The sequence below is a fragment of the Triturus cristatus genome, chromosome 6, assembly GCF_964204655.1.
Source record: "Triturus cristatus chromosome 6, aTriCri1.1, whole genome shotgun sequence".
Lineage (NCBI taxonomy): Eukaryota > Metazoa > Chordata > Amphibia > Caudata > Salamandridae > Triturus > Triturus cristatus.
Window position 1 is genome coordinate 495,510,731 of NC_140589.1, and position 25,470 is coordinate 495,536,200.

A 25,470-nucleotide genomic window follows, 5' to 3' on the forward strand; every position below is an offset into this window, starting at 1 on the left:
CTATATTTTCAGCTCTCTTGGTATGCAGTAATGCTCCAGCTATTATAGCTGTGTAGTGATTGCAACACTGCCAAACATTGCAGCTGGCTAATTTGACATAGTTGCAATGGAACTCTGCAATGTTAATGTAGTTGACAATTTTTGTTTGCAAGATACAAGTCCAGAAAATAAATATTATATTCTGCTCCAAAGGTTGTCCACCTGGTGAGTAGCACCTTATCAGCAGCTTTAATAATGATAGGCAGGGATAAGGATCCGCTTGTAGAAGCCGCTCCGTAATGGAATTGCCTGGCGCGTTTCGAAGCTCCATATGCTTCTCTTCAGAGGCTTGAACGGAGACGGTGTGTGCAAACGCTGAACCCACTTCGCCATTTTCATATTGCACACCCACCAATGGGAAGCTCGAATGAGACTGTGCATTGTGGGAAATGTGGTCCGGATAGAAAACAAATCTTGTTCTGTATGGACCCTGCAAATGGACTCGTCCTCAATCCTGTTTACCGCTGCTGGCCCACATTGCCGACATGATAGTTACCATGTCAGGTGGCCCCCATAACATTACGGGGTGGTGCACACTCCGCGGTAGGATGGCAGCGTATTACATTCTGCTCCAAAGGTTGTCCTCCTGGTGAGTACCACTCGATCAGCAGCTTTTTTTATGATATGCAGGGATGAGGATCCGCTTGTAGAAGCCGCTCTTTAATGGAATTGCCTGACGTGTTTCAAAGCTCCATATGCTTCTCTTCAGAGGCTTGAACAGAGACAGTGTGTGCAAACACTGAACCCACTTCACCATTTTCTTATTGCACACCCACCTATGGGAAGCTCGAATGAGACTGTGCATTGTGGGGAATGTGGTCTGGATAGCACACAAATCTTGTCCTGTATGAACCTTGCAAGTGGACTTGTCCTCAATCCTGTTTACCGCTGCTGGCCGACATGATAGTTACCATGTTGGGTGACCCCCATAATATTACGGGGTGGTGCACACTCCGCGGCAGGACAGCCGCGTATTACATTCTGCTCCAAAGTTTGTCCACCTGGTGAGTAGCACTCGATCAGCAGCTTTATTTATGATAGGCAGGGATGAGGATCCGCTTGTAGAATCCGCTCCGTAATGGAATTGCCTGACGTGTTTCGAAGCTCCATATGCTTCTCTTCAGAGGCTTGAACGGAGATGGTGTGTGCAAACGCTGAACCCACTTCGCCATTTTCATATTGCACACCCACCAATGGGAAGCTCAAATCAGACTGTGCATTGTGGGAAATGTGGTCCGGATAGCACACAAATCTTGTCCTGTATGGACCCTGCAAGAGATCTCGTCCTCAATCATGTTTACTGCTGCTGGCCCACATTGCTGACATGCTAGTTACCATGTTGGGTGGCCCCCATAACATTACGGGGTGGTGCACACTCCGCGGCAGGACGGCTGCGTATTACATTCTGCTCCAAAGGTTGTCCACCTGGTGAGTAGCACTCGATCAGCAGCTTTATTTATGATCGACAGGGACGAGGATCCGCTTGTAGAAGCCGCTCCGTAATGGAATTGCCTGACGTGTTTCGAAGCTCCATATGCTTCTCTTCAGAGGCTTGAACGGAGATGGTGTGTGCAAACGCTGAACCCACTTCGCCATTTTCATATTGCACACCCACCAATGGGAAGCTCGAATGAGACTATGCATTGTGGGAAATGTGGTCTGGATAGCACACAAATCTTGTCCTGTATGGGCCGTGCAAGTAGACTTGTCCTCAATCCTGTTTACCGCTGCTGGCCCACATTGCCGACATGATAGTTACCATGTTGGGTGGCCCCCATAATATTACGGGGTGGTGCACACTCCGTGGCAGGACGGCCGCGTATTACATTCTGCTCCAAAGTTTGTCCACCTGGTGAGTAGCACTCGATCAGCAGCTTTATTTATGATAGGCAGGGACGAGGATCCGCTTGTAGAAGCCGCTCCATAATGGAATTGCCTGATGCGTTTCGAAGCTCCATATGCTTCTCTTCATAGGCTTTAACGGAGACGGTGTGCAAATAAATATTATGTAGCAGTTTGCTCATGCAAAACTGGAGGAATCTAACTACATGACTGAAATAGACAAAGTTCAAAACCTTTCAAATTTCGAGATTTTTGGAAAATATTATTTTCATCAATTTTTCTGGAGCAATTGAAACCTTTACCACCCTTAGGGCCTAATGACAAAGTCTGCCCGACATCCTTTCGGTCGTGGGACTGCCCGACCTCCTGCCGGCGGTCCCGACTGACCAATTGTTTGGTCGCACTCCTATTCTTTATTGTGGGAGCAGCATTACGACCGGAATGCATGCTCTCATTGTAAAACAAAGAGGTGCAGTTCATCTCTGCACACCATGGCAGGCACCACAGGGTGCAGGGATCAGTGCCCCATTGGCCACCAACCTGAGGCCCTGCACCCATGGGGGTCCTGCAGGGGGCACCCAAAATTGGCTTCTGACAGCCTTTCTGTGTCGGAAAGGCTAGCACAGAAAGGCAGTCAGAATCCAACATTGTAATCCTTGGGCGGAAAGAGGCGCCCTTAGGATTACTGAGGTCATTTCGACTGGCAGGCGGGCTCTTCAACCCCGTTGTAGGCCAGTCGGAATGACCCGTTGGATTTGTTTCCGACAGACACCATCAAAATGGTTCGGTCGGAAGGGAATCCGACAGACTGATTATGATGCGTTAGTTAAACAGCTTCGGCCGACGGTCGGAGCCGTTTACTAACACATTATTATCAGCCCCTTAGTCTCAGTCTCACCCTTCCTACAAATGTGAGTTTGAAGGCTCTTTTTGAGACACATAGAACACATTGGTGGTCTACTTTGTTATGGATGAGCTGTCTGATCAGCATGTGTTATGGGGGAAGTTCAAGGATAAGAAGTTTGATCCACCATTTTACACTCTGTAAGTTAGGAATGTGCCATTTGCCCCTGCCCAAACATTTACTGTCTACAGTGGAACATGAGGCAGATGAAATTTTTATTTTCAAATTTCCATGACAATGGTGCTTTCTATCACAAATCCACTGACATTCTGTAACCTGTGCCACATTCCGTCTTTTACTAGGTGTCATGTAGCCCCTTCTATAATATCAAGCCTCATAGACACACAAAAAATATCTACAAAAGCTTGTTGTGGTGCATCTTCTGACCTTTACCTATTCAGCCCCTAAATTGCTGAATTGACAATTGGGAACTACCAACATATGTTATTGGCCAATTAAAACTAGAAAAAAGTGCCACGAAGACAGAAAATGCACATGTGAATTCCACAGGAGGGCTACCATCACATGAAATGCCAGAAACATCATGTGTCCATAATCAAGGTGATAACTTTGCCTGTGTGTCCTCAGTCAAACTCCACCACTCGTGTCACCTTTTAACCAATGTACCACTTCGAGTTCTAATCCGTCAACCAGTGGTATCACATCACCTAAAAGACCACATGTCTTTTACAGCTACTTTCCAGACCACATCCTTCCTTTTCTCCACAATCCTTCAAGAGGCTAGTGGTAAACAGACTATCTCCTTAAAATAACCCCAGCAGCTACCCCGGAGCTTTTCAAATATTACTCTCCACTGAAACTACTCCTACTGATTTTTTCATTTAAAGGCCATCAAAGCAATCCATTCTTTACTTAGCCACTGGAAAGAGGGCTGCACTGGGTATATATGAGAGAAGGAAAAACCCGAGTGATTGAAGGGCAGTGGGGCGCTTTCAGGGATGGATGTGCTGAGAACAAGTATCTATGAGTGATCAGCACACATCATGATTGCTGCTGAGGATGAATAATCATTCTGTGTCTTGAGAAAGATCCAGAAATATTTGACCCATTCATGCCCTACATATAATTTTTGGGATCTGCTTTTAGTTGCGGTATCAAGAGCTTTGTTTTATCATTGTACACGGAATGTATAATTTTCATGTTAACCCAGTGACTACCTTGTCAATCACACTAATGTATTGTCCCCTTGGATCGCACAGATGCACACACCCCCCATACTCCCCACACACACAGTTTAGAAGATATGTATCCAGACACCTTGCTCTTCATGTATATTTGACATCCCGTTGTATGGTGGTTGATAAGATAGTTAGAAGATTTTAATAGACTGTATGCTATAGCCTTAATTCATGCTTTTTCGGTGCTAGGCCTTATTGAAATCTTGTTTGTGCCCACTTGTAAGGGTGGCAACTTATTCAACCCTTTTTTTGTTTGTTTTATAATTCCTGCCCCCAGATCTACTATAGTTCGCGTGGATGGACCACTTTGCAGCACCAGGCTTTTTTTTCCTGTTCTTGGACAGCATGGTATCTCATTGAATCAACTTACTCCTAAGAAGGTGCGACCTTGCTCTAAGATTTCATAATTGAAATTATTAGAGGACTTTGCCCATACTTCATTTAAATTTAGCACAAATGTCTCTTTGGAAGCTGACATTTTGTAATAGCTGGACCACCCAAGCTCTTGATGCCATTGCAGACAATCTTTACGCCATGAAAAAAATACTGCAAAGTGATAGAACATGAATCACGCTGGACCTATTCTTTTGAAGATAAAAATGTGTGTAAGCCTGCTTTAAAATAGTATCTTGATCTCATTAAATCTGCTCCTAGAGCCTGCCTTCTGAATAAAATTATGATAGCAAGGAACTCCACTCGGGAGTTATTAAAACTGTGAAAGATTTTACATCTTCTAAAATGTTTACTGTAACTTTTGCATCTACTCAAAAGCTGTGTGCAAATGTATCTATTTTCCTCAAGGAGAAATTTGTTGATATCAACCAAAATGTCAAGATTCAACAAGATTTCTAAGAATCCACTGTTTTTACAATCACGAAATAATGCCACAGAGTACTACTTTGAAAGCTGTCACCCCACACTTAATAAACCAGACAGCTTTTCTATTTTGTCCACCATTAATTTAGGTCTTCACCAAGTTTGTGCGGTCCCCGCTTCTTTTCAACTGTTTCCCAAATTTTTGTGCCCTATATGTCGATGGTATGTACCTGCTCCTTAATGCAGGCTGTAGTCTCCACTTGCTGAAGGTTGGCTCAATTGTCCTCCTCTTTAACAAAATCTCCAAAATCCACAGTTGAACCCTTGCTACCTGACAATTACCATCCTATCTGTCTGATGCCGCTCTCAGCATAAGTGTAAAAAAGTAGTTTAACAATCTGATTTCTGGATACCTAGGAACAAATTCTTTGCTAGACATTTCTCGGTCGGGCTTTAGGCCCAAGCACAGTACTGCATTTTCCTTAGTTGCGGATATAGACAACTTGAGAATGATCCTGAACTGGGAGGCTCTATTACGTTAGATCTATTGCCCGCCTTTGATACAGTGTCTCATAATATCCTTTTTTCTTGACTATCAGCGATATGCATTGGCAATTTGGCCCCTAAATGACTTAATTTCTGACAGAACACTCTCAATCTATGTCATTCCACTTATTCAGCTGCCTTTTCAGCCACCCGTCTGTGGAGTAAAACAGAGATTTTCACTGAGCACAACTCTTTCAATGTTTATATGGCTCCCTGGACCAACTTGATTAATTCTTTTGGTTTCAGCATAGTTCTTATGTATATAATACACAGATCTTTGTCATAATTTCAATAGTTTATCCGACACTCAAATAAACCTTTGTTCTTGTATGTCCTCTATGACCACCTGGATGAATGAGAACAGCCTAACATTGAATGCAGATGAAATGGAAATACTCATGTTTGGCAAACTCTCTCATTCTTGGAAATGTTCCTAGAGACCACCCCTTCTAAGGCCTTCCCCCATCTCTGCACCCTCGGCTAGAAAAATTGACTTTTTACAAGAACAAGAGTTTTCTGTGACTCTCCAGGTTACTGAAGTGGCATCCACATGCTTCAGTGTTTTGAGGGTGCAAAGAAAAATCTTTGACTATCCCCTACTTTCATGCCAGAAGAATGTAATACAAGCATTGATAACACAATGTCTTGACTATGGCAATTCAGTATACTTGTGAATTTCTAATATTTTTTCTGCATAGGCTGCGAGTGGTTCTAAAATCTGCAGCCCACTTTCAACCTCTCAAAATCAGCACACAATTCCAGTCATCTTCTGGATTTAAAATTGCTTCCAGTGCATAACGTTTGTTTTATGGTTCTCTGTCTTGCCTTCAACGTGCTTAAAATGTAAGGCCATAATTATCTGAAAAATGAAATATCCTTCAATCTTCCCAATCAATCTCAGCACTACTTGAATGCTGCTTTAGTTATGCCCCAACTTTAGCTCACTAGGTCAGGGTGACGTATCTTCTCCTATTAAGCTGCTTTCCATTTTAACCTGATGAGTCTTTACGATAGCTTTCAGACTTTACACATTATTCCAAAAGAAACTAAACTCGGTTATTTTAGCAATGATTGGCCAAATATTCGGTAATATTTATGTGCTGCAGTACAACGATACCCTGTATGGCATAACAGTGTGCACTTATAAAGGCCTAAAATTACATAACAAGACATGACATTAAATGACTTGGCATGACATGACATGACAATGCAGGACATGACAGAAGGAGTGCTACTAGAACTGTGCAATTCTGAGTCCATGAAGTTTTCTGCATAATTATGGTTCGCCGAATTTGCCACATAATCATTGCTGCATAATCTGCAGATTTTAACCCCAAAAAATGTTCTAGCTCCAAAGGATCAAAAGTTAGTAAAATTGTGGCAACGTGGTCCCACGCAGTAGAAGGCCATTCACAAATGTTGGCTAGTTATCTTTCAGTTAGTTATTGTTGCAATTGTTTGTTAAACTGCTACTTATGACGTGAAATATTTGCCCAGACAGTGCTACCATATGAATAAGTTACAAAATAAAGAAGTAATATTATTTCAAAATGTGCTGCATTGGGCTACATTATTTGGCTTTTTTGCCACCTAATTTTGTCTTTCTCTGTCGCATAATTCAAGAAGCCTGGGACATAACATAGCATAACATAACTAACATGACATAACATAACTTAGCAAAGCATAGAATAACATTACATAAAAAAACATAGCATAACATTGTAACCAATACCATTGGAACATTTGTGCTGTTAAACGAATTTCATGACCAAATAAATTAGTATTTCTTGAAGGGATAAATCCCCCTCGCTATGTCCCACAAGGACATAAAAGGCTTATCAGCTATACCAGTAGTACAAATAACATCATGATTAAAACACATTCTATAGCTGTTTAAAGCTGCATGTGTAGTCCTACTTGGACTCCTTGGCTGCATCATTACAGTGAAAGAAAATATTTTATCTGCCAATTAGATGTGTGAGCATAAACAATCTCAACTGGCTTCTATTAATGTCCTTTTGCATACATTTAGCTATTCTCTAAACCAGAGAGCATCCTTGCTCAAAAAGTATATGTACCATTTCTGCTCCAGTTGACTTGTGAGAAGGTAGTCTTCTTAGAGGCGCAGAGTAAACCCAGATGTTATGAAGCCTGATGATCTTTCTATAAAACAGGTTCACAATTTTCTTCTTTAGTTTTCAATAGAATGTTTTGTTATACTACCTATCACGCATTAACCTGTTCATCTTTAAGTTTGTTCTAATGTCGCAACTATAGTACAGATTCATAGAAGGCCAGCAGCAAAACTTTGAGGTGGCGCATAAATAAGCAAGCTTAAGTGGCTGTCCATCTGCGTTCTTCCCTCAACAACCTACCTTGTAAAGATTGCCTCTGCAGAATCTTTATTCAAGGCTCCACACTCCATACATTAAATACCCTAAATGGAAAAAAGGTAAAAATGTCACCACCCACATTTTCAATCTGACCTGCATACTGTAGCACATCTTGTGAGAATTTTGTAAAAATATGTTTAATTTGGGGTCAGTTTGTTTATTTTAATGCCTCATAGTGCATTTTAAATCCTGATAAGTTAATTTAATTTTAGCAAGTTTCCATCTCTCAATCATCTTTCTTTTCCTAGCAGATTGGCATTGCCACCCTATCATTATACGGCAACCAGTAACATTTTGAAAGAAACTCTTTACTATTTTGAAAAAAAAACACATGAGCTTCTGTTCCCAACCATTATCCTTTCCACCACACGCCAATGAAAATGACACCACTCAATGCCTCTATTGTGCTACTCCAGGCAAGCGCATTACAATTGATTAACTGTTCCTAAAAGTACACATTCATAAAGGTCTTCCGTTTGAACCAAGGCAACCTGTGGCCAGCCTTCCTACCAACAACACCAATAGAATTACAGATAGAGCCTTACGTTGTGGTCTCTGCTTGGATCCAAACAACAATAAAATGTCTAGGGTCTGGTAAATCATATATGAAATAATATATTATTATTTCATGAGGATTGTTTTGGAAACCAGCAGCAATTCTTAATCTAAATATCATAAAAATACCAAATAACAGTTTATCTTTACTATATCATAAAGTGTGAGACTATTCAGCCAAAACGTTAATATTCTTTAGATTGGCATCGTTTACACGGTTTGCGCATACGTTAGGTCATTGCGCATTAAATACATCATTTGGAGAAACATTTTTCATATTACCACATACTGTTTCATCTTCAAACTGACAATGACTTTTTTTTCTCTACAATAATTGATATCTAAATTAAGATTTCTATTTATACAACTGAACACCATAAAAGCAAAGTATGCAAAATCTAATGAAAAACAAATCGAGAAACATTATTGCAAAAAATATTCTAGTGTGTGGGTCGTGACAATGGAGTTGGAATTGTGTACTCCGGTGTCTTTCAAGGGAACCATAATCGTCCACTCCTAAGGTCAGGCAGGAAGTCTGATGGCACCTAAGCCACAGGGACGTTGCTTCTCCGTTGAGAGCAGAATAAGTAACTTTTTTTGGGGATGACTTGATGAGTGATGTTCATCTCCTGTGACCTGTCCCTAGGCTGGTATTCTGTTGACGCTGACTCTGTGCTCTCTCATGCTCCTCTGTTGCAACAAACACCCGCCTTATGACTTCTTCCATGTGCTTTGGCTAGTAGAAGAAGTCTTTGCCCGCCCAGCTTCTAACTGCCGTTAAATGTGTCTCCTATTCCCTTTATGTTCAATGTATTTCCAGATACATCTTTCTCGCTTCAGAGTAGGTGTTATGATTCTTTGTTCCTCTTGCTCATATGGGACGTTCACATTTTATAAATTTAAGATTGGAATGCCATTCCTGTGGATACTGAAGAGCCTAACCTTTTGATATGGTTAGCGAAGCTTGCGCTCACATCTCATCCATGGTGAAAATGCGCGTGCTATTGAACAGAAAGGGTTGTATAAAGTGAGTACTGGAAGTAATGCAAGGTGTCTGCCATGATTTAGGCTTCAAATTATTGAAGAGATGGAGACTGACATTCCACCACTTTTAACAGTGGTAAGTTGATGTTTGGCACAGGAACTTTAAGTAAAAATGCTATATTTGACTACTTGTGTAACAGCATCTTAAAAGTAGTTGCAGCAGACACACAATAAAGTAACATAAAGCAAAATAATAACCCAATATAAAAATAACAGGGCATGACATAACATAACACTCAAAACAGAATGCAAACAACCAAAGAACAATACACCATCGACAGAGAGAAAACAAGCTAATGTTGACCATAGATTTTATGGGTTAATTTTGATTTCTTTCTTGTACATTGTGCTGCTGCTTTTGAGCACAGAATTGTAGAATGAAGAATACAGATTGTGCCATCTTTCAGTGTTCATCCCTTTTCTCTAACACTTAAAATACATAATCTAATACATAAAATATCTCATCTAACTTGTCACTTCATCTCTCTGTTCACTTACGTTGTCATGAGCTATGATCACTTCCCTTTCTTTTCCTTTTAAGTCACATACTCACCTGTCCTGCCTACATGTTGTTATAGTTACTTTTTCAATCCTTACTTTTCTCTCAGATATTTCAGTCTTCACACATAGTCAACACACAGCCACATTCATTTCATCACTCTCTCCACACTCAATCCCTTATCTCTTTTATATTCTTTTATTTTTCTTATTTATACAAGAATGAAAAGAGTGAGGATTTAATTTCTACATTGGCCGTTTTTTACCTTGCATATACATTAAAACAAAGTGAGACCTAAGAGGAGATAGCCCACCACTGCTCATCACTCTTTCCTCTTCCAGTTTAAATGTCCTGTAGGCTGTGCATGGACGCAGCAATGGGCCGATGGTTACATGGTTAAAGCTGTTTGGCTGAAAAGGGAAAAGAAAACAATACTTACCTCATCAGCAGGGAATAAATGGACATGCGGGCAAAATTGCTCTGTCCCACGGTTTCCTTTGACAAAAAGTACCTGACAGCACGACATAGGCAGGAATTAATTCTTTAGAAGTGCTGCAAGTACCCCACTGTCTTCAACAACAGCTGTTCCCTGCCAGCACATCACTTTGAGTGGCAGCTCGTGCAGACAGTGCTGAGTCTTACTGCGTTCTGACTGAATGACCCGGCAGCCAGGAAACACGGCTAACTCACCTCTGAGGCAGCGTATCTCTCCATTCGTGAGACTATTCAAATCTTGAGAAGCACTTCTCCATCTAGCATGAGCAGCCAGCCACCAAAATGAAAAATAAAACATAAGAAAAGCATTAGGCCAACAATATCTATACATATTTTTATATCCCAGATGCTCCGAGTTGGTGCCCGTTAATGTTTGCGTTGTGATCATATGCACTTTTAGGAAAGAGGCTCCCATTCAAAAACAAACTCACTTTTTTAAAAAGAAGAACTCTTTAATTCATTTCGTAATTTTTCAAAGATTATTCTATGATTGCTTCGAATATTGTTGACTTGATATTGCATACAATAGGTTTGCCGAGGCTGTAGAACTGCCCGGGAAGGAAAGCTTAGACATCTCTTCTTGCGTCGCCCTGGCGAGAAGGCAGATGCATTTTAACAATGCACTGTCATTCTAGTCACACACCATGCTTGCTTATCTTTAGTGCACGTTTGTACCTCCGCCATTTTTTTCTAGTTGCTAAACATTCGCAACTAATGATCATTAATTTGAGTATAAATTCATTTCTTTCCATATTTAATTGATGGCGTCTGCAGGTTATGTTTAGACATCCTGCTTCAGAACTTTGCCAGGCAAACCACAGCCATAGCAAAGCATATTAATGAGCCATAAAGACAGAATGGCTCTGAACATCATGGCCTGCAACAGCAGCTTGCTGTTCCCATGGCCAACAAGGTTGGAATTAGTTTAGAATAGGAGCTAACTCTGTCCCGACATCTGTAAGTGACTATTCATATGATGCACAGCCCTGGCCGTGTGCGATAAATACGCGGCCCACTTTGATGTGTTAGAAAAAGAATAGAAAGCGATATATCAGGTGATAAAAAAGAAGGCGCTCTGTTTATATAGGGGATGTATAGTAAAGTTTTTTTTGTGTCACTGATGTTTTTGCAGGTTTTATAATGTTAAGACGAAGGTATTGTATCGTATTGTAATTGCATTTATATTGCACTTACTGCCCCTGATGACTCGTCGAATCGCTTTTTCAGCGGAACCCATAAAAGGAACCCATGAAAGAATTAGCGTTGAATTAGTATATTGAAATATGAAAGTAATTTGAGTGGTGGATAGGTTTGTCAGTTATTTGGATTCAGAAGGGTAGGTGGAAGGATAGAAGAGGGAAAAAGGTTTGCATTTATATTGCGCTTCTTAACCCTGATGGGGTGTTGAAGTGCTTTTTTGGCGAGTAGCAGGCTACTCCAGAACCCATAAAGGATTAGTGTAAATGCAGACAGGAGCTTTCCTGTTTGATACAACAATTCATATTTTTTCTACTTGTGAAAAACGACAACTTCCATGTAATTATTTTTTACCATAGCGCTGCATTCAGGAAGACTATCACTGCAGGCAATATTTTAAGGGCAACTCCATATCACATTATGTCAGTGCACTGTTTAGTGCCATTAATGTACAGGACATTGTAGGTTGACACTCTGCAAATAATAGAATCATTCCTTCATCAGCTTTATCGAATGAAAAGCCCCGAGGCACGTTTCAGTTGAACAAGGTAATGGATCACCACGTGTCAGAGGTTCCCCCGCTTCTGCTTATATTTGAGAAGCAACGCATTGAACGGGCTTAATCATAAAAGGCAAAAATAAAACATAAAATAAATTTGAAAAAATATCAAAAATAATTGAATGCATTGGAGACACCTATATAAATTATATTATAAAAACATTTTTGTAAATGACACCAGAAACACCTTCCATCTCACATCAAACTGCTCTACACACCTCAATGACACAAACACACACAAACACACACAGGCTACACAACTATAACTGTTGTCTGGAAGGTCAACACATACAGAACTAGGGGAAGATGGCAGACAAAGCCAAGAATGTAGACCCTATTTATGTGCTCCCAGTAGTAATTAATAGTGTGCGAAATGTCTGCAAAAGTACGTGTAATTACGCAAAATGGAAATCCATCATTTTGTGCTATGTTTTAGTATGCAATGAGTCCAATGCGTCAATTTTGGTGCAAAATCAACGGCATTGATTCCGCCTTTAGGCCTGATTCAAGTTTATAGTGCCCTACATAACCAGCAAAGCTATCCACGTTCCTCAACTTGACTGCCTATGATCCACCTTAACAATCTCAGGGGGAAAAAACACCCAAGAATTAGGGACAGGCTAGAGGGAAAAAGTCAAAACGTGGTCATCACTTAATTCTTTTATGGAGCAGTGCCTTCTCTATGCTGGAGCAGTACTTCACTGTGAAACTCCCTCTCAGCAGATATGAGCCTGTACATAATTCTGGTTAATTTGAATGTAGAAAATGAAATGTACTCTTAGTTTTAGACAAAGTTGCTACTTCAGAACTTGCTAGTCTACCAGTTAAATGTAAGTATTAAGACAGCCATCATCAATGTTTGTTTCCCTGCGAAGTGTACGTATAACGTTCTGGTAGAATGGCAAAATAGGAACATGTAAAAAAAGTAAAAGAAATAGTGCCAGTTTGCCTACGCACCCTATCCAGTGCCAATTAAAACACAATGTGCTTGGTATTTTACTGTAAACAATTGACTCTGAACATTGTATGTCCTCTTTGGCCTTGACCAGTGTCTAGTCTCCCTGTTAATAGTTGCCACTGCACATGGTCAAAGTCTAAGCATTTTCAATTCTGGTCAGATTACATGATCTTGGACACCCCATGTAACCATTTACTAGCTTTTAGAATGCACAGTGGCCATGCACATAAAGCATTATCTACAAGGTTCGACCTTTGGCTTTGCTCAATGCCCATGGACTTCCTTTGAAAAATGTTAGTCCTTGCAGAAATATAATATGCCACATCTTCTCCAAAGACACAAGCCAAACTAATTTAGTAAACTATAGTAAATATAATAAGAATAAAGACATCTAAAGTTTAAAATCAGATAAAGAAAAATGGAGATATATTTTTAAATCTTTTAAGGCAAAATGCACCTTAGGATGAAATAGAGGTCAGATACACCAAGCGGATCATCCTAGACAAAGGTATTTCCTTCTGGCTTAATCGTTTTTTCTGGAGGTCAAAGCCTTGCAGTGGGGCAAGGCTGAAAAAAGAGAGGGTCCATTAAAGTCAGATATATTGTCATCGAGCATGGGACAAAGTTGTTTGTTATGGTGCCAACAGTTCAGAGATGAAAAAAATTCAATTTCCAAACTGCCTAGATTGCTTTGCAAATGGGATGAATTTGCCACTTCACCTTGTCCATGTTTTTAGGTTTGGATCTTGTCTCTTTTGTGTCTGTGTAAACCCTCCAGCTGATCAAGACTGGAAGCTGTAGCCAGACAACCATATAACGTTTCTGAGATATCTCTCTGAACTGCTTTTAGGCTTAGCAAAATTCTCTGAGTTGGGCAAACTTGGTTTTCTTGATTTTTGATATGAACTTCATGGGCAAGCCTCAGTACATTGCTCCAACCCTCCACTTTTCTACAACTAATGTCATAGTGTTTCCTTGTCACTCCTGCAGCCCTCAGGTCCTCAAGACAGGCCTCTAGGCAACAAGTCTCACTCAATCAATCAATCAAATAATCAGGTTGTTTGTAAAGCGCGACTACTAAGGGTCTTAAGGCGCTGGGGAGGTGGAGCTGCAGGTCCGTCACAGGTGCTGTGGTTCACTCGAAGAGTCAGGCCTTGAGGTCCTTCCTGAATTTAGGCACTGTCAATGATTGCCAGAGGTGGCGAGGCAGGGTGTTTCACATCTTTGCTGAGAGGTAGGAGAAGGATCTTCCACTGACTGTGGTCTTGCAGATATGTGGGACGGTAACCAGGGCCAGTTGGGCGGAGCGGAGGTCTCTGGTGGGTGCAATGAATGCAAGGGAGTGGTTGAGGTATGCAGGTCCCACGTCACGTAGGGCTTGTAGGCATGTGTGAGGAGCTTGAAGGTGATTCTTTTGTTGACTGGGAGCCAGTGGAGGTCACTCAGGTGGCTGGTGATGTAGCTGCAGTGGGGGATATTAGGAAGAGTCTGGCGGAGGCGTTCTGCATGTTCTGCAGTTTCTTGCGGCATTTGTGGGAAATGCCAGCATAGAGTGTGTTGCCATAATTGTTGCTGCTACTGATGAGTGCATGAGTGACGTCTTTCTGAACTCGGTGTGTATCCTCTTGAATATCTTACAGAGCAGACGTAGCTTGTGGAAACAGTATGATGAGACAACGTTGATCTGGCAGCTCATGGTGATTGAGGAGTCCAGGATGATGCTGAAGTTCCGTGTGTGGTCTGTGTGTGTGAGGGGGTTCGAAGTGCTGTGGGCCACAAAGATTCATCCCAGGCACAGGGGTTGGAGCCCATGATGAGGACTTTGGCTTTCTCTGCATTGAGCTTGAGGCAGCTTTTCTTCATCCAGGTGGTGACAGGCTTAATCCCGTCATGAAAGTTGTTTTTGTCTGTTGTGGGTTCATTGGTGAGGGAGAAAATCATCTGGGTATCCTCAGCATAGGAGACGATGTTGAGTCTGTGGTTCCTGACGATGGCTACGAATGGGGTCATGCAGATGTTGAAAAGAGTGCGGCTCAGAGGAGGAGCCCTGAGGCACTCCGCAGCAGATCTCTGTGGTTTCCAAGAGCAACGGAGAAAGTCTGTGTCTCTGTGTTCGGCCAGTGAGGAAGGAGCAGATCCATTCCAGGGCTTTGAAATGGATGCCGGTGTTGTGAGTCTTGTGCATAGGGTGCAGTGAGAGATGGTTTTGAAGGTGGCCCAGAGGTCCAGGAGGATGAAGGCTGCCATTTTGCCTCTGTTGAGGAGGGTGCAGACATCATCTGTGGCAGCAAGCAGGGTGATCTCAGTGCTGTGGTTGCTTCAGGAGCGGGATTGGGAAATGTCCATGATGTGGTTCTCTTTGATAAACTCAGAAAGTTGGGTGTTGATAGTCTTCTCGATGACTTTGGCTGGGAAGGGGGAGAAGAGAGATGGGTCTGAAGTTGTTGAGGTCCTTCGGGTCGGCGGAGGGTTTCTTCAGCATGGGGTTGATCTCTGTGTGTTTCCAGTATTCAGGGAAGGTAGCTGAGTTGATGGAGCAGTAGATGGTTCAGTAGAGGTCGGGGCGATGGTGGTGCCTGATCTGCTGAAGATGTGATGTGATTCAGGCATGCATGGTCGAGGGTTGGTGCAGCGAGACGAGCACCCAGCAAAACTTCTGTAATGGCGCTGGTCACCATGCGCTGGCCTATGAAGCTCGTTCTATAGAAGAATTAGCTATCTAGGTTGAACCAAAAGTTAATAATTATCACAAGTGGGTGCCACCTTACAAAAATGAAAGGGGGACCACTCATTCTGTGTCTAAGATTGGGGTTGCCTCACTAAAAACTCATATTCATTTCGGTCCTGATGAAGTGCCAGGGATCAAGTTGACCAATTTTAAGCACAAAACATGTCGACCTTCTCCTTTTTTTAGCTACTAGGGGTCATTATTGCCCCAGAAGTAACAATAACCTACAGGTTTTTTATTCTGACAGGGGAATCAGCATATTAAAAACCTTTGAGATATCCCCAAGCCAGTTTAAGTAATTTGTTTCACACTCACTTCTCACTACCGCACTAGGACACTCTCACACTCATCAAATGGCAAAATAATAAGATCTCCACTAAAGTGACCTTTCGGGTGACCCGTAGGGCATTGCAGCACCGTCCCGATGAGGAGCACCTGCTCGATGATGAAGCATGACATACCTAGGGATGTGTGAGGGCAACAAGAGACATGCTTGATGACTATCACCTTCTGAGTGGCATCGTACCTAGCAACCTACTATATTCTCTTCTTTCTCTTGACACTATCAGTGACCTACCAGGAACAGTAACCCCCTTGTTGAATTGATATTGTCTTTTGGAGCATGGGTACTGTACCTTGATTAACTACTAGTCCCTATCTTTCTTTATTTGATAGAAGATGTGATGTGGGCCGGGGTCTGAGGGCTGCTCCGGAGTGGATTCTCTTCATGATCTTGAGGGTGTTGTCCATGGTGAGGGTGTTGTCCACGGTGAGGGGAATCCAGCTGAGGAGGGTCCAGCTCCAGCTAGGACCGCCTTAGGATGCAGTCCTCAGTAGTCAGCTTGGTATTAATAGGTGTGAGGAGCCCTATAGTCTTCTTTCTTCTAGCAGAGCATCTGTCATCAGTCTTCCCAGTCCCAGGTCTGTTCTGAATAGGCAGTGGTGAGGTGCAAGTCTTTTCTGGTGCACTAGCAAGTGATTTGAGAATTTTTCCTAGACAAACCTGCCTATTTTCTCCAATTGTACACAAGCACTTTCTCTTTGGCTTAGTGCAAGCATTCCGAGAAGCCTAATTCCAAAATGCCCAACCCGTTCCTCTACAAGAAGTATCTCAAGGCTGTGTTGTGAACCGTTCCCCTATTTATATTCGGAAACCTTCTACTTTCAAATGCAATAACTGATTTACATCCTACTGGAATTGGAGTCAGGGATTCTTAGAGTGCTCTGGAAATTAACAGGAGCAAATCCTGTCATCCGCAATTGGGATATCTATGTTAAAAAAGATCATGTGAAGGTTGTCCTTTGTTTTGACATTTTAACCTGAACCCCACCCAGATGGCTAATCCTTGATAAGCTTCCAAATTGTTGACAATTCCCTGCCTTACTAGGCCAAAAGGCCAGGATACTGCCTTCTGAAAAGTAGATTGGCAACTCCAGCCAAGAATGTGTATTGGCATCCGGTGGTAAAGTGAGTCACAAAATTGAATCTAAGACAGTTTTGGCTCAGGCAGCACAAAGCACAGTTTTACAAAGTCACTTATCCACTAAATGCATCAAAAAACTAAAACTGATTTCACCAATAAAGCAGATATTGAAAACTAAGTGAAAAATAACTCAACTCTTCTGCTGTGATACGCAAGTTCAAGGTTGGCAGTGTGGATTTTGCTGGGGAAATTGCTCTGTATACTTATGATATTATACTCTTTCTGTCCAACCCACACTTTTTAGGCCCTCGCTTACTAGAGATACTCACCCTGTATGGCTCTGCTTCCGGTCTCTGAGTAAATTGTCACAAATCTCTCCTGCTCTCAATCAAAGGAGACCAAAAGCATAGTTTACTGGCACCCATCCATCCCAGGGTGGAGACTGAGCTTTTGGTACTCAAGTGTGCATGTTTCCAGAAACACTCATTTGGGCTGGACCTCAACCTTTTCCCACTACTTGACAAAATGAAACAGGATTCTCGGAGGTGGGAATGACTCCCACTTAATTTGTTGGGTAAAGTGGCTCTTTTCAAGATAATGATTCTACCAAGGTTCCTCTATACTCTTCAGCATTTCTGTGAGAAATTGAGTTGTTAGTTGACTGGGGTATGAGCCCTCGCCAAGCAGCAATGACCATCTTTGTCAGGGTTAGGCAAAAGCCAACCTCAAATAAACCTGTGCTCAACCCTCTGGTAGATTTGCACAGAGCAGTCAGGCTTAATTTAGAGTCAGTGTCTAAAGTATTTGTGCAATACTTTAATCAGAAATAAAATGAAAACACCTCACAAAGAGGATCCCACAAAAAGTTAGAAAAATAGAACTTTTTCTAATAAATAAAACAAGACCAAAAACTGACAAAAATCCAGTCAGTAGAACTGGAGATATTCAGGTTTAAAGATTTGAGTAAAAACAGCTCCAAAAAGCGCAAAGCACCAACTGTGGATATCTTGTCAGGCCAGATCGGGACAAAGTCACAAGTTTAGACCGACGCCCATGCATCACGGGCTGGCTACAGGGTTCCAGTTAGGTCCACTATTTACATACATACATACATACATACATACATGTATTAAAAAGGAAGGTCTGGCAAAAGGTTTAATTTTCCAGGTCAAAATGACAGTTTAAAAATGCACACACAGGCTTCAATGGTAGGCTTGAGATCAGTTTAAATGGCTACCTTGGTGGGTGGCACAATAAGTGCTTCATGCCCACTAGTAGCATTTAATTACAGGCCCTGGCTATATGTAGTACCACTTTACTAGGAACTTACAAGGAAATTATATTGGCCAATTGGGTGTAAGCCAATTCTATCATGTTTAAAGGAGAGAGCACAAGCAGGTTAGCACTGGTTAGAAGTGGTAAAGTGTGCAGTGTCCTAAAAGGTAGCAAAAATGAGTTAAAAAAACAGGAGGGTAAAGGCAAAAAGTTTGGAGATGACCCTGCAGAAAAGTCCTAGTCCAACAGTAACTTATTCTAGGAAAGAATTCTTCCTTCATGCCAAATGTGGTGAATTTGATCTCTAGCTGTTTTGATGTAGGAGAGATAAAATAATGCTATCAGGGTTAAATGGCAAATTATTCTTTTGATCCTTTAAAATAAAGTTGTACCTCCTACACTGACCTGCACAAACTATGAAATTCTTAAGATAAGTTTAGCGGTTCTCTCATATGTCAAATTATATGCAGATTTGGAAGACTACTCAAGAAAAGTAACATAGGGAACACAAAAAGGCAATTTCCTCTATGAGTCTCACTAGTCCATAGCTACAGTGACACCATGTCCCTAACACCAAAAAGGTAATGATATAAGCACAACAAGAATGCAAAGACAGAAGCATACACACATACACTTACACAACACAGACACAAATACAAACACACTAATAGTATGAAGTCAAAGCTGCCCAATGTGCTTTTGACTTGTTGAAGACAATGCACATAAGTCCACAAACATTGGTTATTTATTCTACATAAGCTGTCCGTTTTAATAGGACGATCGTTGTTGCAGTCGTCTCTACGATGGCAAATTTGTATGTGTAGACCTGCAGCAATGGAAAGAAAACTTTTGATTTAATACGGCGTACATGAGTGTGTGAGGAATAGTGTACTAAGTCCTCCTAATAGGTTTTACTGAGGAACTGGGGATGACTTACCACTTTCAGTCATTCCTCAATTTATGAATCATGGCCTTAATAATTGTCATGCAGGCTACACAGCACCACTGCCTCATTTCACACCACTTGTCTCACCTTCCTCGAGAGACCAAATACATTTCATGCATGATATGTTAGCTCTAAGAAAGCCTTCGAACAGCAGTTCGAGTTCCTAGGAGGGTATTACAGATTTACTATGTTTAAAATGTAGCGTTTCCTTATTGCGACGCTCGTTGATATATTTTTTCCCTGACATACAAGTATTCAAAAGCACTCTCGCACTCACGGAATTGCATGCATCTTACAATGCGTTATTTCTTTATTAAATTAACAATGATTAGAAACCTAGAAAAGAAATATGCACTCAGCATTAGACATGTAATATTGGGTCTAGCCTGTAGCATGTTGACATTATTTTAGCTCCATACTTTGGAAATTAAGGAGACAATTGAAAAGAAAAACAATTTGTATAGATTTTATTTGAAGACTAGATATTCTTAGAGCTGTTATTTTTAGAATTGAAATTGAAGTGCATTCACCTCATGCACTTACCAATGCACTTACATCATAGTTTATCCATAGCATGCACATGTATGTCGTGGGACATGATATGTTTTTATTAAAGATGAGTTTTAAAAGTTTTGACTTTTTCGCTTATTTATGTGTGTCGAAACAGTGCTAGGTTTGCATCGGTCACTGCTTTTCTTACATTAACCCATAGAATGTGTTTCGATTTCCATTGTGCCCACATCTACCCTCTCTGCTAATGATATTTAAAACTTAAAGGATTCCACACTTCCCTCTGCCTCTATCCCACACCCTTCATAATTCAGTATAGCTAGAGGTTCAGACGGATTACAAAGTGTAGATTTAAAGATTGCAATGACACATTCAAGTGTTTGCAATTTTCCTTTTCCAAGCAAAGTTTTGAAGTAAACAACACAAAGTGGATTTTAATGTGTCCACCGTGCGAAATGATTCTTATGTGACACATCTTCAGTAACTAAGTTCCTTAATTCTCATAAAGATTTCACATATTCGTCCCACAGATTGTACATTTTCTATACATTTATAAATTCCCTCATGCAGTTTGAGTTCTCAGGGTTGAAGTTGTTTATTTCATGCTGCTGAAATAAAAGTTGTATTCACTATACATACTTTCGTTTCTTTTTGTTTTCCAGAAAATGGTGTTGCATATGTTAATATACTAAAGCTAGATTAGCGTAGAGAAGAAAACCATGTTTAATGTAGTGATAACATTTTTGTATACTTGCCATTTGGCTCAACTTATGTTCAGGAACATATTGCATGAAACGGTACTGTACAAATTGAGAAATGTCTACACACAAGCTTTCATAAACCTTTATTCTGTCTTTAGAATTTGGAATGATGGGAGATCATACAATTAAAAGTCAGCGACCTCGATCTGTTCATGAGCAAAGGGTCCCTCAGGAGCAAGCTGATGCTGCTAAATTTATGGCACAAACTGGTAATACATTAGTTACATTTTTCTACTTATTGTTATTAATTCTAGCAAAAGCCACTGCATGTTTCCATAATCCTTTTGCATATTTGTCCATTTTTTTCATAGCTAAAATATTTTTTGATCCATATATTATTTTTTTCCACCAGTAAAGTCCATAAATAAAGTAGCCAAGATGTGAATGGAGTGCAAAGTCGTGATTTGTGAATGTGAACATTACGTAGACTGTATAGCTAGAATAAATGTTTTTTTTTTCAAAAAACGAATTTTGAATTGTTTACATGAGTGTATGACTTCCAATGTGCTCTTGCGGGTTAAAACATTTGTGTACTCTAACAATTTAGCAATTAGTTTTGATCAATCACATTTAAAGCATGCTGAATGAAATAGCTTTCAAGCACCTCAGTCATATAAATCTCAAGTCTAGGCTTAGTCATATAATTTCAATTGTGATATTGGATAAATCCTTTTGCATATCCATATTAGTGCCACTAGCCCCTTTAGATTATATCATTAGCACGGAAGTTACTGCAATAACCACTCCAGAGTCAATGGAGAAACATATTGACTAAAAAATAGTAGCCCCCAATTTCTGAATAAGTAAGTCCAATAGACACGGCCAGACTGAATCATGAGCAAAAATTGGTAAACCTGTCCAAAATGTATAAAACAAAGTGAGTACAGAAAATGTACGGCTGATCAGACAGCTGAGATGCTCACACAAGTTTGGTGCCTCTAATTTGCTTTTTTTTCTTCAAACACTTACAGTCTTACCTAAAAATATTTAAAATGCAGGATTAGAGGAAGATGTTCAAATTTGGTGTACATGTTGGAAGATCTAGGAAAGTATAAAATAGTTTTAGTTTGAAATGGAAGAAATACCCTTGCTATTCAGGGAACAGCAATGTTTCAACAAAGGGTCAGAGCTAAAGCTAAATTTGACACACCTCTTAAGGGCATGAACTAGAGTGAAATAAAAATTATATTTGGTAAAACTGGAATTTATATTTAACACAAATAAACACTTATTTTACTATCAAAATAGAGAAATATTTCAAACAATGAAATATACACCAAATATATACTATTTCACATTTATTGCATAGTAATATCATTGACTTTAAAAAAACAAAAAAAAGGTTCGAGATTAGCTGATATTTAATCACTTACAAGTTTTTTAGTTCACATTCATTACTTAATACTAAATCTTTATCAATACAGAACAGTCCCAATCTAACTATTAAGAGGAATCAGACCCAATTAAGTAATAGTTTCTAGCTATACATGAGTATGTTGCATTTCAAATTTATTTTAGTTTCTTTTTTTATTGCAGCAACCACACTGGTCCTGCATAATGACAGGTCGCACATTGTGCAGTGCCTGCAACTTGCGATTTTGTTCACTAAAAATCACGGCGTGGGTTATCACATTTAAACTGCATAGTTGGAAAGTAATGGTGGACAGAATTGCAGCAAAGACATTTTGATAACAGTATTATGATGTCAGCTGTTTATTATAAGTAAAATTCCGACAATCAAACATGTTTTATTTCCTATAATTACCCCTTAAAACAGATTCTCATCAGAGCACTAATTAAGTTTCTTCAATTAAGCAAAAATGTAAATGCATTGTTTACGAGTGTCTCGTCCTCAGCTGCAATGCACTTACCTTGGAAATGGCTCCCAAGAACGATGCTAAGCGAAGCAGTTTTGGAGTCCATAGCCACTACAGGGAGCAGAGCGTTAAAGGGTTGACAGATGTGATTTGCTGTGCTTTGCTTCCTTGCCATAGGTCTGATTTACAGCTGAAGGCAGATGTAAATTGCTCCCAACACTCTGTGAAATAGCACAACAACATGGATAAATTAAAAGAATGCTTGGCTTTTTGCAGTGCAATACCGACCCAAGAGCTGCTCTGTCTTGCCAAGAACATGCTAGTAGGGTTTTATCACTGCAGTGTCCTGTAATGTTTTTCAGTCTAATGCAGACAATGGCATAAAGGTGTGCTTATGGTCTGTTAGGTGTTGCCTAACCTCATCAGTAAAAAAACACACACAACAGGTTTTATACTATTTAGTAAAAATCCCATTGTTTGCTATATTGCATATATTCTCACGATCGAAAGGCAAATCTTATGCAGACGTCAGAGAGAGATTTCACGTTAATGTAAAATGAATATGTGAGGCCATTAATTCACATATTTACCTGTGTATCATATCACCTATTAGTTATAAAATCTTCTTGGTGCCATTTTCACAGGTGAACCCTTCAAATCCTAATGTTTGGGTATTTTCCCTCAAATAACTGAAAATGTTATTTGAAAAATCTATAGAGGAAGAAAGAGGGATTTATGTCCATATGGCATGCTCCGTCCAGCTACGGTCAGTAGAGATAAGGGGCCCATGTACTAATTACTGGTCACAAAAATCTGGATGTAATTTGCAACCAGTATGTTTGCTACCAGTATAGAATTTAACAAACCAACCTAAGTTCTACTAGGTCGGTTTGCTAAACTCTGATTTGGAGTGGGTCGCAATCTGACCTACCTCATGAATATTAATGAGATTGGTCACAAATTATATTTCACTCCATTTGGAAGCCATCACAGTTTCAATGGCTTGCAATGGCTCAACAGGCCACCATGATCACCTTTCAACAATGTAAACTTTTTTCCATAAAGGAAATGGTGTTGTGTTGTGAAAAGTTTATTTTTGTGAAAAAAGTTTTTGGGGAGTTGGCAGTGGCCCCATGGACCACATCCCACTCCTCAACAATCTTTTTTATTTTCACAAAGCAAAAGAGGTCCCAAGAGGATTGTTTCCCTTTTGTGAATGCATTAGTACCCCAAGTCTGGGGTTGGTCATTTTTCAATGGTTTGTGACCAGATTGTCGTCACAAAACATTGACAAAACATTTACACATCTTTATTGAGTCACTGTTTGGATGGGTTTCCTACAATAAACCCGTCCGAATTGCGATGAGGTATGGAGTCAAAAAGGCCTTTTAGGAGTCGGTTTGCGACCATAAAAATGTTTAGTACATCTCACCTGAGATTCTTAGTGATCTGATTTCTTGTCATTGACCTACATGACATTGGTCAATGATTTTAGTGCATTTCATAGTAGTATGACAGGCACTAATTGTTGGCATCCATCTTAGCAATGTCAAAAGGGGGTCTAATGATACTACTGTCACAGGGCTTTATTTGTAAAATAAAATAAGTGCCAGGAGACCACTGCTGCTTCTGCCATTTCAAGCCCCTGCCAGCCCTGCCAAATATTAGTACCAATAACATGTACCTGCCATTGCAGCCCTACAAATGTTACAATCTGGACTGTGTTCGGTGACCCAAAGCTGTAAGAATAGGCTGAGCACCCTAGTATTGTTATTTTTAATCATATGTCTCATTGTTAAACACTTTGCTTGTGTACTTTTATAAAAAAATACAGACTGACAACGCCACTAAGAAGTGGACTGCCTTAAATATGTGCCGGTGTCGAGCACTGGAAAACACCAGCACAAATTAACCACTGTTAATTGTCATAGAGAATAAACTATTTTCTCATTCAAGATTGGGGTGTGTAAGGGTGGAATTGTTTTCTAATGCCGATCAAATGGCATGCCTACATTGCTGTTCTGAATATCACTCAATTAGAATTTCAATGGATCTGGAAGCACTACAAAATAAAATTAGTTTAAGGTCTTTAAAAATATAAATTAGAGCAGCATATCACTAACACTAACATTACCAGAAACTCAGCAATGACACATTTACGTTGAACAAAAAAGACAGTAAACAGCCACAATGTGCCTGGATTGCACTGCAGGTGATGCTGCTGTTACAGGTGTAACATTGTTTCATATGTAGGGGAAACGCTTCAGGAGACACTTCTGCTGCAGTAAGAGATGTTGTTTAAAGCTCCTTTATAAAGGATACTGTTGTTAGTAAATTGGCATAGAAACGACGCTGTGAGTGGTTGGAAGCTAGAGGCAGGTTTCTTCTATCAGAATGTGGATAAAAAAGGAACAGCCCAAAAGTTAAGTTGTCTTGTACTCTTTGACAGAGTGGTTGTAGGAGTAATTTGTCCATATGTAAGCTATTTCACATAGGGCCGATCACCACATATTTGGCATAACCAAACAAACCACATTTGTGGGAATCACTAAACTTACCAAAGTTTCTGTAGGTTCATCCTTATCTAACACATACAATGTGCATTCAGTGATTAAGTTCAATTAAAAAAATGTTTCCTCAAATTAATGGATTTATCTCATCTTCTTCACTGCCATGGTTTACAGAGATTTCCACATAAATAATGGTTTGTTTGGCAATGACAAATATATTCTGCTAAATTGGGCTTGGGGACAATTTGAATTTTATGTTTGCGCTCATTAGAAAAGTTGCAATTTTACAAGGTCAGAAGTTGTTATATTGCTTTTATAGTCCCAGATAAAGTTACCTATAAAACAATAATCAGTAGCAGTAGTAAATAGGTATAATGAAACATGATATGCAATGCTACCTGTACTTTGATTTTGTTCAAATTGTGTTCAATAAGTGCCATGAAACATGTTTTC

At 40.2% G+C, this 25,470-nt stretch overlaps 1 protein-coding gene across 4 annotated transcripts in view; it reads left to right on the forward strand.

The window, feature by feature from the left end:
- ADGRB3 (adhesion G protein-coupled receptor B3) overlaps nt 1-25,470 on the forward strand; it is a 1,641,523-nt gene that overhangs the window by 485,703 nt on the left and 1,130,350 nt on the right. For all 4 annotated transcript variants that reach the window (XM_085610901.1, XM_085610903.1, XM_085610902.1 and 1 more), the window contains one exon: nt 20,789-20,899. In XM_085610901.1, coding sequence (XP_085467027.1) covers nt 20,789-20,899 — 111 coding nt within the window. The remainder of the gene's footprint in view (nt 1-20,788; nt 20,900-25,470) is intronic.